Source organism: Salvelinus sp. IW2-2015, linkage group LG18, assembly GCF_002910315.2.
Source record: "Salvelinus sp. IW2-2015 linkage group LG18, ASM291031v2, whole genome shotgun sequence".
Taxonomy (NCBI): Eukaryota; Metazoa; Chordata; class Actinopteri; order Salmoniformes; family Salmonidae; genus Salvelinus; species Salvelinus sp. IW2-2015.
In genome coordinates this window covers 35,471,237-35,490,974 of record NC_036858.1, presented here as the reverse complement: position 1 = coordinate 35,490,974, position 19,738 = coordinate 35,471,237, and the positions used below count along the sequence as shown (strand labels likewise).

Here is a 19,738-nt window from a genome sequence, read left to right as displayed (position 1 = left end):
ACATGCTTGCACACGTCCTTTCTAACCGCTCAGCTAAAAAACGCTCCTCGATCAAAAAGAAAACAAAACTGCCGCTCCAAATTAGCTCCATTCATTAAAATTACAATTTAACCAACACCCATCTATTTTTGTGACTACGTTGACCTACCATTTGGTTTTGAAGTATTACAACCAAACCATATGATTTGAATGAAAGGTATTTTAATAAACAGGAAAAGGTGACTATATGGGCTATATTAAACAGCAAAATAAACACTAAATAGGTCAGGAGCCAGACAGGTAGCCGAAGAAGGATCGAACATTTATTATTTAGGTTATATTATTTAAATTGTTTCAAAACTATAGCCTACAAAGAAATACATTCTGAAGCATTTGCGAGTGCGACACAGTAGACTGGCTGGGACATAAAGCGCTCAGCATTTAAACAACATTTAGTTGTATTAAATCATTATAGTTTATAAATTGCGCATATAGGCTGTGACTTACTTAGAATTAAATACAAATTAAACAAAAAATCAGTCTAAAGTGCCTGTGAATTCATTTTTAGTAACATGAGTTTGGCCAGAGTACAGCTTCAGGCACGTGATGGTGCCTGGAGAGCAGGCCAGCAGTAGAGAATACCCTCTCTGTGTTTGCAGAACCACTGGGGATGCTAAACACCCTTCGGGACACTCTTGCCAGACTGGGCAGGGATGCCTAGTTGTTTATTGTTTGTTTTTCTATAGGTTGGCCTAAAGACTTTTGGGCAAAATAACCCAATGGAAAGCTCCTTCAAAGAGGTAATATGCCAGGCCTATTGGGCCAAAATCAATGATGGCCTATTGTATAGATAATAGAACGAACATAAACAAAACTTTTAAGAGATAGGATTTTTAATCTATAAATGCTTAGCTACAATGACACACTTAGCTATGTGGCTACCCACCTCCGTTCCTTTCTGTTAGCATGTGCACATAGTAAATACACTATCATGCTTTCGGGATACTTGTCTTTTCAGATTCCACAATGATTATTTAGTTGTAGACACTACATCACCACACTCCCTCTCTTGCTCTTGGTCCTCATCTTTGTAAGTCACCTTGATTTTTCACCTGTGTGTTTTATCAGTTTCTTTATGAAAATATTTAGTATACTAGATGACAGTAGCTAAAGCAGGGGGCTATAGCAGCACACAAGTTACAAATGCATGCTGGGCCGGGAATGGCCTGAGCCCTCTTAGAGAGCTCTATTGGAGCTGGCGAGAAGACCGATGGTCCAGGTTTTGGGGAACTCACTCTGCACTCCAGTCAAATTGGGCATTGATGAACAAGGAGTACAGGAGGGGACTGAGCATGCACCACTGAGAGGCCCCTGTGTTTAGGGTCAGCATGGCGGATGTGTTGTTACCTACCCTCACCACCAGAGGGCGGTCCGTCAGGAAGTCAAGGATCCAGTTGCAAAGGGAGGTGTTCAGTCCACGGGTCCTAAGCTTGGTGACAAGGTTGGAAGGGACAATGGTGTTGAACGCTGAGCTGTAGTCAATGAACAGCATTCTCACATAGGTATTCCTCTTATCTAGGTGGGTGTGATGTGCGATTGAGATTGTGTCTATGGATCTGTTGGGGTGGAATGCAAATTGAAGTGTGTCTTGGGAGTTGGGATGATGGGAGTCTGGGATGAAAGTACATTGTCCACAGACGATGCGATCACCATCACACTGCCCTATCCCATCTGGACAGCAGGAATACCTATGTAAGAATACTGTTCATAAGGCGCTCCCGAGTGGCGTAGTGGTCTAAGGCACTCCATCGCAGTGCTAGCTGTGCCACTAGAAATTCTGCGTTCGAGTCCCGGCTTTGTCGCGACTGGGAGACCCTTGGGGCGGCGCACAATTGCCCAGCATCGTCCGGTTTAGGGGAGAGTTTGGCCGGCAGGGATGTCCTTGTCCCATCACGGACTAATAACTCCTATGCCGGGAGCAGTGTACGCTGACACAGGTGTACGGTGTTTCCTCCGACACATTGGTGCGGCTGGCTTCCGGGTTAAGTTGGAATTGTGTCAATAAGTAGTTTGGCTTGGTTGGGTTGTGTTTAGGAGGACACACGGCTCTCGACCTTCGCCTCTCCCGAGTCTGTACAAGACTGTAACGGTAGTTGGATACCACGAAATTGAGAAGGGGTAAAAAAAAATATTATGCTGTTCATTGACTACAGCTCAGCATTCAACCCCATAGTACCCTCCAAGCTCATCACTAAGCTTGAGGCCCTGGGTCTCAACCCCGCCCTGTGCAATTGGGTCCTGGACTTTAACGGGCCGCCCCCCAGGTGGTGAAGGTAGGAAACAACACCTCCATTTCACTGATCCTCAACACTGGGGCCCCACAAGGATGCGTGCTCAGCCCCATCCTGTACTCCCTGTTCACCCATGACTGTGTGGCCATGCACTCCTCCAACTCAATCATCAAGTTTGCAGATGACACAACAGTAGTAGGCTTGATCACCAACAACAATGAGACAGCCTATAGGGAGGAGTGTGGTGTCAGGAAAACAACCTCTCACTCAACGTCAACAAAACAAAGGAGATGATTGTGGACTTTAGGAGACAGCAGAGGGAGCACCCCTCTATCCACATCGAAGGGACAGCAGGTGGAAAGTTAAGTTCCTCAGCGTACACATAACGGACAAACTGAAATGGTCAACCCACACAGATAGGAGGCTGAAGAAATTTGACTCGTCACCTAAAACCCCCACAAACTCTTACAGATGCACAATTGAAAGCATCCTGTCGGGCTGCATTACCGCCTGGTACGGCAACTGCACCGCCCACAACCGCAGGGCTCTCCAGAGGGTGGTGCGGTCTGAACAACGCATCATCGGGGGCAAACTACCTGCCCTCCAGGACACCTACAGCACCCGACATCACAGGAAGGCCAAAAAGATCAAGGACAACAACCACCCGAGCCACTGCCTGTTCACCCCGCTACCGTCCAGAAGGCGAGGTCAGTACAGGTGCATCAAAGCTGGGACCGAGAGACTGAAAATTAGCTTCTATCTCAAGGCCATGAGACTGTTTAACAGCCATCACTAACACAGAGGCTGCTGCCTACATACAGACTTGAAATCATTGGCCACTTTAATAAATGGATTACTAGTCACTTTAATAATGTTTACATATCTTGCATTACTCATCTCATATGTATTTACTGTATTTCATACCATCTATTGCATCTTGCCTGTACCGCTCGGTCATTGCTCATCCATATTTGTATATATTCTTATTCCATTGCTATACTTAGATGTGTGTATTAGGTAGTTGTTGCGGAATTGTTAGATTACTTGTTAGATATTGCTTCACTGTCAGAACTAGAAGCACAAGCATTTCGCTACACTCACAATAACATCTGCTAACCATGTATGTGACCAATAAAATTTGATGATTACAGATGTGAGTGCTACATGGTATTAGTCATTGTAGCATGAAGCCTTAAGAGTTCTTGGGAACCGGAATGATGATGGCCATCTTAAAACGTGAGGGAATTACAGACTGGGACAAGGAGAGGTTGAAAATGACTGTGAATATGCCTGCCAGCTGTTCTGCGCATGCTCTGAGAATGCACCCTGGAATACCATTGGGCCCCGCAGCCTTGCAGGTGTTGACCTGATTAAAGACTTTACATAGTCCCTAGCATGAGTCATTTACTGTCAGCCTGGGTGTAAAAGGAGAGAGGTAATTGTCTCATGGAAGATCAGTTTACAGATGTAAGATTGTGGTGGATCTTGGGTATATGTATCAATGAGAACAAATTGATTAAACACACCATACATATCTCAATAAAACAGTCATTACATACAGTAATCCATTTAAATATATATTTTTATTTTATTTTTTATAATTCATAAGGCTTACATTTTCTTTCATAAAATGTGTTATAAAACATGGTTTGGATTAGAAAACAGAAATCCTCCAAAAAGTTAATATAGTCAAAATGTTGAGGTGTCCAAACAGTTGGTCCTTGGCACTGATATCCTCCATTCTGAAGGACTCTGGTCAAATCCTCATAAGAGATTCCTTTAGCTGCTCATACATATGCTGGTCCTATAGAGAGGGGACAATAAAGTGCATTTGTTTGGGTCATTAAAAATCCTGACTTTCTCTCTCCCTCCAACGCAGTTAAGCCAAAACCACGCCCCATTATTCCGAGGGATGTTCTACTACTCTCCCATTGGCTAGCTAGCTTGTCTCACTCACAGGCGATCAGTGCAGAGACAGTGACCTTCCAAGGTAAGGATGGAAAGTGTAATTTAACAATTAGCTGCCTACCGTAATGCAGGCCTATTATCATCATCATGTTTGTGTAACGGATGTGAAATGGCTAGCTAGTTAGCGGTGGTGCGCGCTAATAGCGTTTCAATCGGTTACGTCACTCGCTTTGAGACCTTGAAGTAGTGGTTCCTTTACTCTGCAAAAGCCGCGGCCTTTGTGGAGCGATGGGTAACGATGCTTCGTGGGTGACTGTTGTTGATGTGTGCAGAGGGTCCCTGGTTCGCACCCGGGTCGGGGCGAGGGGACGCCATAAAGTTAAACTGTTACATTTTTGATGTTGATCCAGGTCACGGCACCAATGTAACAGTTTAACTTTACGTCCGTCCCCTCGTCCATACCCGGGCTCGAACCAGGGACCCTCTGCACACATCAACAACAGTCACCCACGAAGCATCTTTACCCATCACGCCACAAAAGCCACGGCCCTTGCAGAGCAAGGGGAACCACTACTTCAAGGTCTCAAAGCGAGTGGCGTAACCGATCGAAACGCTATTAGCGCGCACCACCGCTAACTAGCTAGCCATTTCACATCCGTTACATTTGGTAACATTTGCAGATGTATTTATTTTCAGAGTTTCAATGAGTTGTAAAAATGTCTCAAGATAATTCCCTCAACTGAATGTCAGCTAAATTAACCTAGGCTACTAGCTCGGTATTTGAAGTTGTTATATTATCATCAGTAGTCTCAGGTAAAAGCATATGCTTATTTTTCATCATTTCTCAAATATTGATTAGCTAATCATTCAGTCGAATACGCTATGCTACAGCCATTGAATCTGTCTTTGAGCGTTAAGGGACGTTATACTATTGTAACAGTATTGCTTCCGTCCCTCTCCTCGCCCCTACCTGGGCTTGAACCAGAGATCCTCTGCACACATCAACAACAGCCACCCTTGTAACAACTACTTCAGGGGCCTGTTGCACAAAACTAGGATAAGGGATTAAGCCAGGATATCTTGGTGATCCTGGCTCAATTGATCCGTAATCCGGTTGCACTAAAGATGGATAGGGGGCAGGAGGATATGTTATGGTATAAATTACCATGGAGATTTATTCTGTGGAGCTAGCCTGCTCCAGACCAGGCTAAATTCCAGGATCTATTTAATCTCATCCCTAATGTCAGTCAGCAGTCACCACAAATGGAAACCAATAGTTATTTCACTGCTCACTATACATTGTTATCACATATAACTAGACCCACTGTTATTATTTAAACGTTTGTGATCATTAATTTCAATGATTTTGGATAAAAAATGATTTTTAGATGATGTTGCTATCATTAGATAATTTACAGTTTCCCATAGACTATAAGCTATATATAAAATGATAGAATATTAGGCCACAGAGGGGAAAAAACACAAGTCATAATATTGTAACCAGTTGTTTTAAAGAGGAACAGTGCTTAAAATGACAGATGTAGGGGCATTTCGTGAAATTGTACTTCAGTATGGTTTCATAAAACAAAGACATGCTGATGTGCCAGAATATTAAGTATCACATTGTCATAAGTATCAAAACTGTAAAAACAAATATGTAGCTTTCTGCAGAAAGAACCAGCCTCATAAATGTTATGACTTTATCCTTTTTCTTCAGTGTGGCCCAGTACTCTGTCATATAAACAAATACACATTCCATATGAATATAAAAACACAAGTGTAACATATGTTCCTTTATTGGAATAAGGACAAAACAAAGCAGTAAACCATCAGCTCCTTTCGAAACTGAAGTCACAGTGACTCTACAAGTGGAAAGCACAGAATCAACATATTAACAAATGAACATACACATTCAAAGGTCTGTATATAACACACCCTGCATGTCTGCACACACTAAAATAAATGCAGGACAACATCCATACACATCAACTGAACAGACAATGAATGGATGCAGTAGCCTCCCTGCAGCCTTGTATTACACACAGTAATACCGCATCAACATCATAAAGAGGCAAAATTCATCAAAAAAACGAACCCAAAAAAAAACCAAATTCCTCTGCCCACCGCAGGACATATTTAACCAAATTGAAAGCACACATACTAACTAAAAATAATTCAACAACATATTGGTCCCTCAGCAGCCGACCACTGTCGTCACAGGAAGATTGCCGTATTGTCCCAGTCCATTGGCTGGTGGCACTCTGGGGCCCTCTCCTTCCTCAGGCCCACATTGTGGAGGACAGCACAAAGCACAGTAATATCACATGCCCTAACAGGGCTGACCCTTAATGAAGGCAGTGGAAAGCGTGCCTTCAGGAGCCAAAGGTCATTTCAACTCTGGCCCTGGTCCTGCATGGGCATGTTGTAGGCCTGCTGTGCTTCCTGGGGTCTGTGAAAGGTGTCAGGAGAAAAGCTGCAGCCATAACCCCTGTCTCCCAGCAACACACCAGAGAATTCACCTGTCAACACAAAATCTCATCATTACTACCTCATAAACAACAGTGATATTCTTGACACAGCCAATGTCGTTATAAATAGGTTTGTGCTTACCTTGTGATAGCACTGATAGATTTCAGAGGCCCGAAGATTCTGGAGTCATGGAACGAGCCAGGCCCATTTTGCCACAACATTGCTGATCACACAGTCAGCATTGCAGACCATCTGAAATCATAAGATGAGAATATTACACCAATCAATGCACATCACTGGCAATGCAGAGTGTTCTCAATGGACAATATCAAAAAGTTATGTTCACCTGAACATTAATCGCTGTGAAAGGATTTCCTTATTCACAAAATCGCCTCATGGGGCACCTGAGGGGGGCTTTTATCCTTATGTGTGTGCAGTCCACTGCACCAATGACATTGGGAAACCTGTCACACAAAGTAATGAGTATCCTACTATGGTGTTAAACATTGTCCTGTAATATTGTAATCCTCTTACCTGCAATCCATAGAACTCCTCTTTGATGTCACAGAGTCTTCTGTGCCAGGGAAGAATGAAACATCGCTAATGCTTTTGATAGCCAGACACACACTCCTTATTGTGCGGCAAATGTGGCCTTGGTTCAGCTTGTTCTGCATCCCCCACTGATACAGGAAGGCTCACTAGCAAAAAAGCGCAAGGCACACCAAACCATTTGCTCCACACTCAGTGCATGGCTCCGTGCAGGTGCGGTGCTTAATCCTGGGACCCAGTAGTCTGCATAGATACCTGATGCCATCTGCAGAAAACCTGTATTTTCATATAGATGTCATCAGGGAAGGCCAGTGGGTCCAACCGGTCCCTGAAGACCTTTCTCGCCTGAAGGCTCTCCTCAGCACAAGTGCTTCTTCATCCACCACATCTCGCACAAATGGGCTGCCATTGTCAGAGCAGAAAGGAACACACAATTTTGGGCCTTCATATAGGCTAGTGGCCACACCTGTGCTGGGGTGGGCAAAAAGGGCGATGCCTTATAACGATGACTTGGTTGTACTGATTGCTGGGAAAATAAAAAAAACCTTAGAAAGATGCCACCGTCCTGTGTGCTCACAATAAGAGCTCATATGTCATGGCTCACTTGACTTTACGAGAATATACCTAATTTTTATTTGAGCTGTGTCATCTTCTTGGAGCTGGGAGAAAGAAAAAAATGATTAATACATTTGTGTTACAGTTAGCATACAGTGTACATTGAAGCATATCTCACCTCCCTCTCAAGTTTTTTTATTTCAAGGTCCAGTTTCCTAATTGTCCTCTTTTTTATTTCACTCCAGTGCAAGATTTTCCATCTTTTTCTTCTTGTACTGAATGTCTATGTCTGCCAGTTCTATTTGGCGCCGGAGGTGGTTGCCATACAACTTTCTATAGCTTTGAGCTCTGTAAACAAATACAATTAGCGCAGCTGGAATTTGGCAGGATGTGGTGTCCTTTTATTAATACGCACTATGTGCCAGGCTGGTTTTCCCACTGTATTAGCATCTGGTCCTGTAAAAGAAATGAGATTTTTGATTTTGATGAGGACTCCTCACCATTGTAGAGTAAATAGTACTTTCACATTCTTAACATGATACCTCATGCCTTCTGGAATCCAGAGAGATGGTCTCCTCCTCATCATCGTCTCCATCATGTGCTGTTGCTGCTGCACTGGGCCTTCACCCTATCACATTTAATCGGATTCATATTGAAGCTAGTAGACCAAGACATGCCAGGCCTACAGTATGCCTTTGATGGATACTCACTGGATCAGCATCGTCTGGTGCTTGTGCTGGTGGCTCTAACAGGAACACAGTGCTGCCAGACACTGCAAGGCAATAGGAAACCAAAGTCAGACAGTCCAAATTGATTCAATATGAATGTTTATCCCATGTAGATGGAAGGACATACCTTGAATGAAGCGGGTGGCATCTTGGGAGGAACCTATGCTCGTCTCTTTCCCCCCAGGGATCCCCTCTAAGACGGGCCTCCTTTATTTAGCTCCAAGGCCATGTCCTCTGCTGGGTAAGGTCAGCCTTTGGTGACCCACCACCCGTGCCTTGTCTGTGGTATTCTTTTCCCTGCTAAAACAGTACAGACAATGTGTGAGCAGGCACCTTCTGGTACAATATATGCTTGTGCTTTGTTAAATATTAGTCAGGGACCATACCATCTGCAGAATGTTCTTGTATTTGATTTTGACCTGCTGCCATGTCCGTTTTGGCCCGTTCATGTTTAATCTACCACACCACACACACACACACATTTAATGGAGTCACACTGCAAAAAATTACTTGGTATTTTTGTCTTGTTTTCAGTAAAAATATCAAAAAATTTATCATAGCTTTATACAGTGTGATGGAGTTACTTTACACAATTTCACTCATATCTGCAGTGCATTTCAATAAAAAATTTAACCGTTTCATAATTACAGTACAACTGCATTTTTGGAGATGTGAATTAAATATTTGAATTGTAATTGTGATGTTTCAGCGAGCGGTGAGTGTGTAATTGTGCACTACTTACGCATTCAGGCGGTCTGCAATACTTTGCCACGCTTTTTCTTTTGCTTTATCCACTGCGTGTGCCTTTCTTCTTAATTATATATTTTACCTCCTCGTATGCCTCCATGAGGATTTGTGCTTCCGACGGGGAAAAGTACGCGGCTCTAGTTGCCATGGTAAATCAGTTAATCTGTGATCTGTGGCGGGGTCTATTTGAGTGAGCCGTGAGCGCGCACCTATCCAGGATTGGTTTCACCTGGCTTAATGAATCCGTGTCTGCTCATCCTGGCTTGGTCTTTGTGCAACCAATTAAGCCTGGACGCACATGTTTTGGCTTCATTGAGCTCAGCTGAGTCATTTATCCCGGATGTCTTAATTCTACTTTTGTGCAACAGGCCCCAGGTCTCAGAGCGAGTGACGTCACCGATTGAAACGCTATTAGCCATTTCACATCGGTTACACTATTATATTTTTCGAACTTGAAATACAAGGGCAAATGTTATTAATCCGTGACTAAAATGTCGCGCTACGTGATATTCACTTCCGTACTTGGAGTGCTCAAAGGGTTGTAGAACGCCCCTCTGAATAACGGGGAGTGGTTTTGTCTTAACTGCGTTGGGGGGAAAAAAGACGCGTCTACAGCGGGTGGTCCCTAAAACCACAGAGTATCCATTATATTGACCAGATAGTCTAGTGGCCCCTCTAACAATGAAAATAAATGTATTAAAAAATGGAAGGCAGTCGGAAGGAGGCAAGATCAGGTGGGACGATTCTAGCCAATGAGCGGATAAGTTCGCTTTTGAACAACAGGCACAACGGTTTCCATTAGTTACCACAGACAGAAATTCATTATCATAAAAAAAAAAATGCTTTTTGGTTTTAATTTAATGTTAAGCATACGGGTAGCAGTGTGGTTAATGTTTGGTTAAAAATTACATTTTAAAAAGATACATTTAAAAAAATAGGCGGTGTTTATAACTCTGGTAACCAGGCGGAACTCCGATAAAACCCTTTATTTTTCGAAGTCGAGGGGATGCCATGTGTCCTACTTATATCAGTACACTTGTAACAACCTAATCACTGCGACACTTATATTCGACCAAATAAGCCACACGTAGCAAATAAGCCATTCCATTTTTATTTTTTTATAAATATTTTTTTCTACACTCATTGACCTCCATACAAAAAAAATGGAGAGCTCCCAGTTATCCCTCTTGCTATGCCTTTTCCTCTCGGCTAAAACACAGTGTGTAAGTAAAAAGCACACGACTTCATTGTATGACAACAGGCTAGACCACGTTTACTTTGGGCTTAATTTACATCTGTACGGGCCTCCCGAGTGGCGCAGTGGTCTAGGCTGTGCCACTCGAGATTCTGGGTTCGAGTCCAGACTCTGTCACAGCCGGCCGCGACTGGGAGACCCATGGGGCAGCGCACAATTGACCCAGCGTCGTCCGGGTTAGTGGAGGGTTTGGCCGGCAGGGATGTCCTTGTCCCATCGCGCACTAGCGACTCCTGTGGCGGGCCCGGGCACAGGGCACGCTGACACGGTTGCCAGGCGTACGGTGTTTCCTCCAACACATTGGTGCAGCTGGCTTCCGGCTTAAGTGGGCATTGTGTCAAGAAGCAGTGCGGCTTGGTTGGGTTGTGTTTCAGAGTACGCATGGCTCTCGACAGCCGCCTCTCCCGAGTCCGTATGGGAGTTGCAGCGATGAGACAAGACTACCAATTGGAAACCACGAAATTAGGGAGAAAACAGGGTAAAAAAATAAAGATGTACATCTGTATGCAAATAGGGATGGAAATAGTAATTACGGAACAGTTAGTTCCCCAGAGTCCACAAACCACCCGAGGCTGTGTGGGAATAATGTGCTGACCCCCTCCTTCATTGTTAATGATTTAGGAATGCTGAGCCTAAGGATGACTGAGGCAACTCAACAAGCCATTTCCAGACACACACTCACTGGGGACATAACTAAATACTTAGACTTGTCTAATCGATTTGGATTCGAGGTGAGTCACTCACTGGGTAAATGATGACAGTGCAGGAGATTTGGGGTTTAGTTACATGCATGTCTGTGCAGTCATTAATTTGTCCATGTCCCAATGCATCTCACCTTTTTAGACACAGACGGCCGTACTTTCTTGAAGGCGTCCTCAAAGTTTCTCAAAGTGCTTGCTGACCCTGATGTCGGCCACAGGGCCGTTGGAGTAGCTATGACCTGAGGGGTTAATAAGTACAGACTCAGACGGAGAGGAAGTGGACTGGTGACCTTGAGGCTAATAGCGCAGTATCCTCCCTGGTGGAGGATACTGTACAATTGCTATGACCTTGGCTACGGTACTTATCTTGCCTTAGAAAGCATTGTAAACAGAAATCCAGCTTTCTAAATGGCAGACATGGGGAAATGCATGTGAGCAGTAAACCAAGGTTGCAGAGTGTTCCATAAAAAAATAAAAAGATTCAAGAGGCAGAGAGGACCTAGATGTCTTTAGGCCAGTATTACCTGTGTAAGATGGGTTGGGTTGAGTCAGGAGGTAGGCTCTCAGAGCATTGACAGAGGCTTCCCTCACCAACGCAGACAGGTCTGCCCCACTGCATGGAACACAGACACACATACACTCAAACGCATAATATCCACTGTGTTATTATAGCCACTGTGTTGATGAAGGCGGAGTGAACATCTGTAACAAAATCATCAGGGTGTTCTAAGGGAGTGGGTTTTATTTCTCCCGGTGGAGCAGACAGACAGGTTTAGATGCATTTTGCTCCCTCCTTCCTTCTCTGGGACACTCACGTGAAGCAGTCACTGCGCACGTCATGGGCTATCTCTTCCAGACACATCCTGCTCCAGATGAGGTTTGCTTCCCCCCTATGACAGACACAGTAATCATGAAACAACCCTTCTCCCGGCAACAAACATTATGAGAGGCTCATGGACCATCGTGAGCTTCCATCCATGGCATTCCACATTACCCTGGTGATGGTGAGTAAGATGGCGTGTCGGTCTGACGGAGGTGGGAGGCCCACATACAGGGTCTTGTCCAGACGGCCTGGTCTCAGCACAGCAGGGTCAATAATATCTACAGGGACAGCGTCAATAATGGTGAATACAAAACTGTACATGTGTCAATATAATCATACCCCAAAACACTGAATAATAATATTTGTGATAGGTGAATATCCATGTCAGTGAGGGAGTGAAATTATGCCAGACGTCCACCTGGTCTGTTGGTAGCCGCCATGATGAAGACCTGCCGCCTGGCCTCCAGTCTGTCCATCTCAGTAAGCAGCTGGTTGACCACACAGACACTGGCTCCAGACTGAGGACACACCGCCACCATCACCCACATGTCAACAATACTATTCTCATCCACGCGATGGTGACCATCAGATAGCGGATTATTGGCCCCTCTCACCTCATGCCCGGAGCGGCGGGGGCACAGTGAGTCAATCTCATCAAAAAAGATGACACAAGGGGCAGAGTTCCGTCCTCTCTGGAACACCTGTCGCACAGCCCGCTCGCTCTCTCCGACATACTGAGGAACAAGAGAGGCAACGATGTCTAAGCTACATAACGCTAAGATAATAATTCAGGACCCCAGGATCCTTTGTGTTTTACTTCACATTATATAAAGTCAGTGGGCATGAGTTAGGAATGTTACCTCCCAGTGTGAACGGTATCTGATGTAATGCCAATTAAGGTTATAGATGGCTGTGACTACAGGTAACGGGAGCCCTCTCCAAGTAAATAATGCACAAGGCTGTTGGATCAGTTAAGCCTGCTTTCGAGAGCTACGGCGATGCTATTGATTTCAGTGGGGCACTTCAGTTACAAATATACATTTCAGCAGATCTACCAACACAGAGGCAATATTACTGGACAGGGCAAAGGGTCACAGGGAAAAGAGTGACGTCGAGGCACTCCAGGAATCTGTATAGCTGGATGTCTCACCGTGTTCAGCAACTCTGGCCCCTTGACAGAGATGAAGTTAAATCCAGACTCATTGGCAACAGCCTGAAATAAGAGAAAACGGTATAATGTTTTAAATGATTAATTACTTAAAACTACCACAAGCCTTCAACATTCCACTTATTTTAGCAGCTGGCAAATGGTACCTTGACCAGCAGGGTCTTTCCACAGCCTGGAGGTCCAGCTAGCAACACCCCTGCAGGAGCACTGAGACCCAGGGCTTTGAACTGCTCAGGAGAACGCACAGGGGCCTATGGACACACACAAAGTTACACACACACTGCCCTTATTCATCTAAACAGCACACTGCCCGCATTCCTTCTGATGTCAACCACATTGAATGAATGCTGGCATGCTACCAGGACTATTTGCATTGTCCCCCCTCCCCCATTTTTACGCTGCTGCTACTCTGTTTATTATCCATGCGTAGTCACTCTACCTCTACCTACATGTACACATTATCTCAATTACCTTGACTAACCTGTGCCCTCGCAGCAGTACACCCTGTATATAGCCTCGCTACTGTTATTTTATTGTTGCTCCTTAATTATTTGTTATTTTTGTGTTTTTCTTATTTATTTTTTACTTCAGTTTATTTTAGTAAATACTTTAACACTTATTTCTCTTAAAACTACATTGTTGGTTAAGGGTTTGTAAGTAAGCATTTCACTGTAAGGTCTACCACACCTGAAATACACCCTACCACAATCCCGTCTGAATCTGGTGTTTAGAGCTAGATAGAGATAAAAGGCCTGTCATACAATTTTAATGTATGTATAACAATTACAATTAGGGACAAGATGTTACCAGTATCACTATACTCGTTAGTATTGTAGCAAGGAGACAAAACACTGACAAAACAATAACTTCTTTAGGAAAACAGCCCTAATGTTAGAAACAAACACCATTATGTTGTCATCCAGAGTCAAATGTATTTTCCAAGCTGTAGCACACAATACTTCACATACAGCAGATTTTTAAAGAACCAATGAGTTCGGTCAGCTTCTTGTTTAGATTTTTGCCATGGAAAAAAGATATAGATAATGGTATCGTCCCGGCCCCATTTACAATGTGCCATTAACTCTGTGAACACTGCTATTGACCGTGTAAATTGACTGACATCATGCAGTTGTTAAATGAACCCAAAGAGAACATATGGTTCCTTGTGTTGCTACTTATTCAAATCATAGCAGTTGAGTCAAACTACCATGTTGTTGGTGAGGAAGCCAATTATATATGGTTAAGTTCCCACTGTCAATCACATGCTCAGAACAGGTATATTTCCTTTGTTCTGATGACAATACCTTCTAGGGTGGGGACAATTGCTGTATGGTGTTATGCTTTTAGAGTAGATAGTTGAATGTTTCTTAAAGAGCTAACCGCGATAGAGGTTGATATTTAACTTGGCCAACTTAGATGCTACAAGAGCAAAGGAACTGTTCAATTATACTTTAAGGAGGAGGCAAGGAGTTTTTCCTGACCATGTGACCTGACCAGAAAAACTCCTGGCCCAAATTAAGTCAAAATCTTAATATGTTGGTGCGCAGTGGCAACACTGAGCCCAACATATTAGATATTTTGTTTCAGGCCTATCGAGGCGATACCCACCAGGAGGGCCATGGTGAGCTCTTCGCGGATGTCATGCAGGGCCCCCACATCCTCCCAGGTGACGTCTGGCACCGTGGCGAAGCGTTCACGCTTGGCAGAGGGCTGCACGCTGGCCAGTGAGCCCTGGAAGTCTGACATGAGGATGCACAGGCCAGCCATCTGTTCCTCAAACAGAGATTCACTGCTCTTCAGCAGAGACAGCAGGTGACACAGCTCCCCCTGGTGGTAAAGACAGAAGTGGAACATTTTCACATCACTGAATCTGGTGAACATCCCACCTTAATAGTCAGAGGGAATAGTGGATCCCATACTATGTACAGCATTCTGCCCTGGTGAAAAACACAACTAGTCTACACTTATGGAGTCAAATATATCACCCTGAAGATTGTCTCTGTGGCCAGAGGCTGCTGCTCATCTCTCGGTGGTACGTTGCTTAGGTCTGTCATCTCCTGGCTTTCTGTGTCTGCTAAAGCCTGACAGCTCTCATCACCTGCTCCCTCCTTGGCCTCTGGGCCCTGTGGGAGAGGACATGCGCCCTGAGGCCGTTCTGACTCTCCCCTCTGCCTTGGGGACCAGCCCCTGGTTCTTGTCCTGCATCTCCAGCAGGACCCTGTTGACGGCGCCCATGGCGGCCTCGCGGCTTGGCGCCATGAGGTCAGCTCCCACGTACCCAGGGGTCAGACGGGCCAGCTGCCGGTAGTCAAAGTCCTCAGGGAGCTTCAGCTTCCGACAAAGGGTCTTCAGAATTCTGAGAGCAGGAATCAACACATGGCGGGTGACTTACAGTTGCAACACCAGAGCTAGCAACCACATTCTTGTCAACACCACTATTATTATAGGAGACAAGCCCACTCACCTGAGACGAGCTGCTTCGTCAGGGATCCCCAGACAGATTTCTTTGTCAAAGCGTCCAGCCCGGCGCAGCGCTGGGTCCAGAGAGTCTGGCCGATTGGTGGCACCAATAACCATCACCTGGGCTGTGACAGCTAAAGAGTTCAGGTCTGGAGGAACATATCGATGAGTGAAGGGAAGATGAAAGTCAACCAAAAGTACCAGAGAACGTGAATTGATCCTCTCCCAAGCCTGCCAACAAAATATGTCATATTGATATTTGTATCATAAGTACTAAAACGGAGATATTCCTATCAACAAAATGAAATTATGAAATCAACAAATGTATTCCACTAGTATCTCTCACCATCCATGCAAGTGAGCAGCTGAGCAACAATCCGTCTCTCCATGTCCTTGGATGCCACCTCTCTTAGGAGTGATTGCATCAATCTCATCAATGAACAGGATGCAGGGGGAGCTGGTCTGCAAGGGTAAAATGACCAGAATTGTTAGTTTGAGCGAGCTGTCCTTAAAAAAAAGGCACAGTTAGCTGTAAAATGACATTTTAAAAACCTAAATGTGTAGCAGCCTGACAGTAAGGACTCAGGAGTAGGGCTTTCCCCAACAACAACAAAACATCTTGGTTCCTAGAGTTGGAACTTTGAGACTCGAAATTGAGCTCAGGTGCATTCTGTTTCCATTAATCATCCTTGAGATGTTTCTAGAACTGGATTGGAGTCCACCTGTGGTAAATTCAATTGATTGGACATGATTTGGAAAGGCACACACCTGTCTATATATAAGGTCTCACAGTTGACAGTGCATGTCAGGGCAAAAACCAAGCCATGAGGTTGAAGGAATTGTCCATAGAGCTCCGAGACAGGATTGTGTCGAGGCACAGATCTGGGACATGGTAACAAAAAACATTCTGCAGCATTGAAGGTCCCCAAGAACACAATGGCCTCCGTCATTCTTAAAATGGAAGAAGTTTGGAACCACCAAAATCTTCCGAGAGCTGGCTGCCCAGCTAAGCTGCGCAATCGGGGGGGAAAGGGCCTTGGTCAGGGAGGTGACCAAGAACCCGCTGGTCATTCTGACAGAGCTCCAGAGTTCCTCTGTGTAGATGGGAGAACCTTCCAGAAGGACAACCATCTCAGCAGCACTCCACCAATCAGGCCTTTACACTAGTGGCCAGACAGAAGCCACTCCTCAGTAAAAGGCATATGACAGCTTGCTTGGAGTTTGCCAAAGGCACCTAAAGACTCTCAGACCATGAGAAACAAGATTCTCTGGTCTGTTGAAACCAATATTGAACTCTTTGGCCTGAATGGATCAAGGGAAAGATAAACGGAGCACAGAGAGATCATTGATGAAAACCTGCTCCAGAGCACTCAGGACCTCAGACTGGGGTGACGGTTCCCCTTCCAACAGGACAACGCAGGAGTGGCTTCGTGACAAGTCTCGATGTCCTTGAGTGGCCCAGCCAGAGCCCGGACTTGAACCCGATCTAACATCTCTGGAGACTTGAAAATAGCTGTGCAGCGACGCTCTCCATCCAACCTGACAGAGCTTGAGAGGATCTGCAATTGCTGCCAAAGGTGCTTCAACAAAGTACTGAGTAAAGGGTCTGAATACTAATGTAAAAGTTATTTTTTTTATATATACATTTGCAAAAATGTCTAAACCTGTTTTTGCTTCATCATTATGGGGTATTGTGTGTAGACTGATAGGAAAAATAAAATGTAATCCATTTTAAAATAAGGCTGTAATGCAACAACATTTTGAAAAAGTCAAGGGGTCTGAATACTTTCCGGATGCACTGTATGTTTGCGACTGCTCGACCCAAATCTCGGTCGGCCAAAAGCCTATCCACCAAACAATCGACAAAATGGTGTCAGCCCTACTTAGGAGTGACACTTACCACAGCCTGCTCAAACAGCTCTCTCAGCTTCTGCTCAGACTCCCCAGACACCAGCTCTGGCGCAGACACCTTCAGCAAGGGCAACTCCATTTCCTGTTAACGCAGAGGGAAATGACTAAGTCACCTAGAAACCACTATATTATTTGCAGATTTTTCCAGGAAATGTGTAAAAAGAGCTACCAAGAAAACAGGTTTTGCACATTAGTGAGAAAAAAAAGAAATCACACAACCAGCTACATATGGACAACATGCAGACCAAGGTTATTAGTCAACAAAAAATAATTAAAACAAAATCATTAACAAACCCGTTTGAAAAACTAAAACTATTATACTTGACTACAAAACTAACTAAAATCCATCATGAATTATGTTCAATTAGATTTTTTCTAAACTTCAGCCAAAAACCTAAGCGTTTTGAAGGTTGTCTGTCTAGTTACTGAATCTGGCAGGTAAATGTGGCTGGGAGATGGCAATGTTTCAAATAGGCCTAGCTTGTGCATCCCTATTACTAGCGATCACTAGATAACAGAAAATAAAAAAACGTCTAGGTTGCCTACTAGATTCTGCCTTTTCTACTAAAGTTAAAAAGCAGTGGATTGGTGTAAACATGGGCGAAAGAGTTTCTCTGTAACAGAGTTAAGAACGTACCATAAGCTCACGCCACAGATAGCTTGTAATGTTGCCGATGGAGCTATCGATTAGGTCTTTTTCGATAGCTCAAACGGTTGGTATGTTGTCAAGTAAATCAAATTGTCACATGAGTCTAATACAACTGTTGTAGACTTTACCTTGAAATGCTTGCTTACGAGCCCTTCCCAACAATGCAGAGTTTAAACTAAAATACACAAGAATGGAGCTATATACAGGAAGTACCAGATCAATGTGCAGGGATACAAGGTAGGTATTTGAAGTAGATATGTCCATGAAGGCAGGGTAAAGTGACTAGGCATAAGGATAGATAATAATACGAGTAAAATAAATAACTGAGTAGCAGCACACTAACGTCCATTTCACTGGTGCCATGATCCAAATCGGCAGTTGGGCTCAGCTCAACGGCTGGGGTGGCTCGCTGTGTAGCGAGTTTAAAAGGAGTGAGTGTAACAGAGTTAAGAATGTACCGTAGGCGCACTCCACAGCTAGCTTGAAATGTCACCGATGAGCTATTGAATGAGATATTTTTCGATAGCTCAAACGGTTGATATGTTGTCAAGTAGGGCGGTCACGTGCGTCTGCGAGCAGAGGACAACTGGTTTGAGCCCAGTATGGTGACAGGGAAAGAAGCTACACTGTTAGCAGTTTCACTTCCACCATATTTTTTTTACACCAGTCTCTCACAGACTATTCCTTTCAAATCCAAGTCACATTGAGATGGGTTTAAAATTATATAATCAAACCTATAACCTGACCCGTCACCTTGTATTACTGCCAAACAGTTGCAAAGTGACATCCCAAAAAAACGATTCAACACAAATGACTAGCCTAGCCTCTCATGCATGCTTTCTATCCCTAACACTAAATAATATAAAAAACGAAATATTTGTATACAACTTAAACTAAATAAAAACTAGCAAACTGAAACAAAACTGCAAATAAAAATCCCAAATTGTACAGAAAACTATAACGGCAGGTAGCCAAGCGCATAGGAGTGTTGGGCCAGTAACTGAAAGGTTGCTGGTTCGAATCCCCGAGTCAACTAGGTGAAACATCTGAAATAACCTTGATCCAGACTCGCCACAGCCTGGGCAAGGAGAGTCTTTCCACAGCCATGGGGGGCCATGGAGCAGATAACCCCGTGGAGGGACAACCCTCAGCTGCTGGTACACCTCTGGGTGACGCATATGGATCAGCAGCTTGCACACCTCCTACAGTTACAAAGAGCCAAGCCATTATGGTTCAGCACCTGGGTCATCATGTTCAGTAGGATACAATGTGGCAAAATGCTTTGAAATGAATACGAGCATTCTTCATCTGTACAAACAATAGTATGCAAATATAAACACCATGGGACCACGCCACCGTCATACCGCTCAGGAAGGAGATGCGTTCTGTCTCCTAGAGATGAATGTACTTTAATGCGAAAAGTGCAAATCAATCCCAGAACAACAGCAAAGGACCTTGTGAAGATGCTGGAAGAAACAGGTATAAAAGTATCTATATTCACAGTAAAACGAGTCCTATATCGACATAACCTGAAAGGCCGCTCAG

General features: G+C 44.3%; 1 protein-coding gene and 1 long non-coding RNA gene across 2 annotated transcripts; both read right to left on the bottom strand.

Annotated features, from left to right (window-relative positions):
• Positions 1–3,834: 3,834 nt before the first annotated feature.
• Positions 3,835–17,623, bottom strand: LOC111977917 (nuclear valosin-containing protein-like). Its single transcript, XM_070448695.1, is given in 18 exon segments — positions 3,835–4,074; positions 11,317–11,373; positions 11,375–11,421; positions 11,707–11,795; positions 11,998–12,039; positions 12,041–12,072; positions 12,177–12,283; positions 12,424–12,523; positions 12,620–12,739; positions 13,156–13,218; positions 13,320–13,424; positions 14,782–15,000; positions 15,159–15,336; positions 15,338–15,529; positions 15,638–15,782; positions 15,980–16,044; positions 16,046–16,152; positions 17,534–17,623. Coding segments are annotated over 18 exon segments (1,806 nt in total). The 3' UTR covers positions 3,835–4,026.
• On the bottom strand, positions 8,310–8,705 carry LOC139029239 (uncharacterized). The gene is made up of 3 exons (XR_011481527.1): positions 8,607–8,705; positions 8,462–8,523; positions 8,310–8,379 (listed from the first exon to the last, which is right to left on the bottom strand). It is a non-coding gene; the product is annotated as an uncharacterized lncRNA (long non-coding RNA).
• Positions 17,624–19,738: the final 2,115 nt, after the last annotated feature.